General features: G+C 36.8%; 1 protein-coding gene across 1 annotated transcript; it reads right to left on the bottom strand.

The window, feature by feature from the left end:
- Nucleotides 1-437: 437 nt before the first annotated feature.
- Nucleotides 438-2,284, bottom strand: LOC143913300 (solute carrier family 22 member 4-like). Its single transcript, XM_077432996.1, has one exon. The coding sequence runs from the start codon at nt 2,197-2,199 to the stop codon at nt 511-513; it is 1,689 nt and encodes a 562-aa protein (XP_077289122.1). The 5' UTR covers nt 2,200-2,284; the 3' UTR covers nt 438-510.
- Nucleotides 2,285-3,294: the final 1,010 nt, after the last annotated feature.

Raw genomic sequence — 3,294 nt, forward strand, 5'->3', positions numbered from 1 at the left:
TTATCTAATTATAAATCTAACAATACAAATTCGATATGCATAGCTAAAAATTAATGTTCAAAATAGGCATATCATTCTCAGTGTTATCAATATATGTATGTATACCTATTACAAAATAATTCACATATGTACATATGTATTGTATTTTTAATTAGATTGAAATATTATTTAAGTTTATTTTATTGCCAAGATAAGATATATAAAACTACATTTTTAAGAAAACATACAATTAAAATAAAATGATTATGTTTTATCAATAAAAATTAATTAATTCTAAACGAAAACCTAATTTGAAATTTCATTTTATTTTATTTATGTGTATGAAGTAGTTAAATATTTTAGAAAAAAAATAGTAAATAGAAAATATTTATACGAAAACTACATGTTGTATTATACTTTATTTAACTTAAGTTATAATTAAAAACTAAGTTCAATGTTTAAATGAACATTTTATTTTACTTCAATAAAAAACATTTTAATCGTTGTTTACATTTTTAGTTAGTTAGTATTTTATAGTCTAGATATGTGACTTTCAGTGTTTGAACACCTATCATCAATTATGTTGGTGCTGTATCTCTTCCTGTCGCTTTTCGCCACATTTTCTGCCTCTTCGATGGAATCTGGAAGCTTGATGTGTAGCGTTTCCGGAAAAGTCAATATCGAAAGTCCGGAAATGATGGCAGTGGAACCAAAAAGTATCATAGGTAATGCGCTGAAGTAGATCTCTAAAAGTGGCGTCTGTGGAGCCAACATACTACCGATGCGTCCCAACATTGAACAACAGGACATGATCGAGTGACGGAGACTGGTAGGAAACAATTCCGTCGTATAAATGTAGATAACGTTAAAAGACACTGTTATAAAAAGTTTTCCGAGAAGATACGCAACCAAACCGATTCCTTGCTGTTCCGAGGGAATCAAAATGAAAGCAAAACAAGATAACGCACTTCCTATGAGTGAACTGCATAGGCATATTCGCCTTCCAACCGTGTCTAACATAAGAACAACTACTGCCTGAGCTGGTAGTTCAACAACGGACACTAAAATGAAGTTCAAATAAGGATTGTTCTTGCTTCCCATTATTGAGACTGCGTTTAAGGATAATCCATAGTAAACAAAAGCATTGGTCATCCAGCAAAAAGCACACACGATCAAACGCAATATGAGTATTCGTGATTTAAACACGGCCCTCAAGGGCAACTTTTTGCTTGATTTTTTGTTTTCAGCGCCTCCATAATCCCCTTCTTCAGCTGAAATGTGTTCTAAATACTTTGAAACCTTTTCAGACAGGGACACTCCGTTCATTTTGGCCGCCTTTTGTATTATTCTACTGGCTTCTGATTTTCTTCCTTTTACGAACAACCAACGCACACTCTCCGGAATCAACCAGAAGGATAATATCATAATGACTGATGGGAAGTAGATGAACCGCAACAGGTATCTCCAGTTGGGTACCAACCAAGCTGCCACTCCTAGGGATATTGTTGCAATACCGCATACAACATTCATTATTGTGCTACCCAAAACACGTTTTTCAGGAATAGTTATTTCAATTCCTAATATGAAACTAGCACTGTACGCGCCAGAACCAACAGCAGTTACTAAAAATTCAAAGAAAAGAAAAGTCCAGTAGTCGTTGGCATACGATTGAGCTACTCCAATCACTCCACTTAGAACGGTTGCATACACCATAACACTCCTCCTGCCTATTGTGTCCGAAATAAAACCGCTGAAAGACAAGCAAATGAATTGACCTATGCTGTTGATCGTACCGACTAATGCCCTCTTCCACTCTTGACAAGGTATTCCAAACTCGCGCACTATAGACTCACCTTCCCCATATACCCATTCGTCACACTTCTCCACCACGTTATAACTTGGCTCTGAACAATTGTAAGTGGCGTTCAAGTTTAAGGCGACATTTCTTTCGCACTTTGCAGGAGTTCCTTCGTTGTAAGGCACCCAGTTGGCCAACCATTGAGGCTCGTACTCCACGGTTCGATTGGACGTGTCGCATTCTGGAACGTAGCACCTGTATTTGGTGTCTCGAGCAGTGAAGATAAAACTCGCACCAGTGATCGAGTTGAAGAAGATAGCCACGGCTATGAAGAAGAAGCTGATGGCGTGGAACTTTCCATGACCCAGCTCAGCTATGATGGTGTCCACATCGATGCTGACGACACGCGACTCCCTCCCCATTGCGCACTGAAGTGACTGAAGACCTCTACCTTACGTAATAAATCTTGGGATACGCCGCACATCCCTCTTGTACACTCGTCTGTTTGTTATTATTCTGTCGGCACACACTCGCTACAAACGAATTGGATAATTTGCTGCGGATGTGGGACGACTTGGCGGGAGGAACTCCGCAGAGTTGAGACTGGATTTGACCTTACAGCATCAATCTGACTTCGGTGTGCTTTACCATAAGTATGCGAGCTAAACGCACGCTTCCCACTGGCGAGATTAGCAACTAGGATCAAAGATAACGACATAAACATGAAAAATTTTGTGTCGTGCTGTTATATTTTATAAATCAAATTTTTCATTTCCAATTTGCAGATTCAAAATATGAATATTCAAAGCTCACGTCGAAGTTGGCGTGTGCTGTCTTTGTTTTTATCACAATTCCAATTTTCCTAAACGCCACAAGCATAATGCTAGCAGCACTTACCATACATAATTAATTCGTTCATCAGGAGCATGAAATAAAGAGCGACCTTTTTGGTAAATAAATGGTTACACACACATACATACATATATAATGTAATTATCCAAAAAATTTAATATTTTAGTAATATTCAATATCGACACATAATATTTAGAACCTTAAGAGAGCTGAACACCAGCGCCTTGTCCATACAAACGTATTACACTTCTCCCTTCCTCAATTATGGTACCACCATTGGGATGCATATATCGTTTTATTTTTTTGATTAGTTATTTTTTATAGGAGCTTGGAGCCGCCAAACGCCTATAAAATCGCCTCTTTTTTACACCCACGAAAAGAGTCCAGCGTGCTTATTTAACGTTCGATTTTAAAAAAATTTACGATTTAAAAAAAAATACGCGCATAGTTGTACAGAAAGTATCTTTCTCATACCGATGATGAAAATTTTTTAAAAATTGAATATGAAACTTCGATTTTGTCGATTTAAAATACGTATTATCTGGTCGAAGCGCAACTGTTGCATTCACTCAATATATATATATTGATATATATTGTCGCATTCACTCAATATATATATATCGAAGAAAGGAACGGCAACAAAATTAAGGTTTCAGGTGTACAGC

This window comes from Arctopsyche grandis, chromosome 6 (assembly GCF_051622035.1).
Source record: "Arctopsyche grandis isolate Sample6627 chromosome 6, ASM5162203v2, whole genome shotgun sequence".
NCBI classification, from domain to species: Eukaryota; Metazoa; Arthropoda; class Insecta; order Trichoptera; family Hydropsychidae; genus Arctopsyche; species Arctopsyche grandis.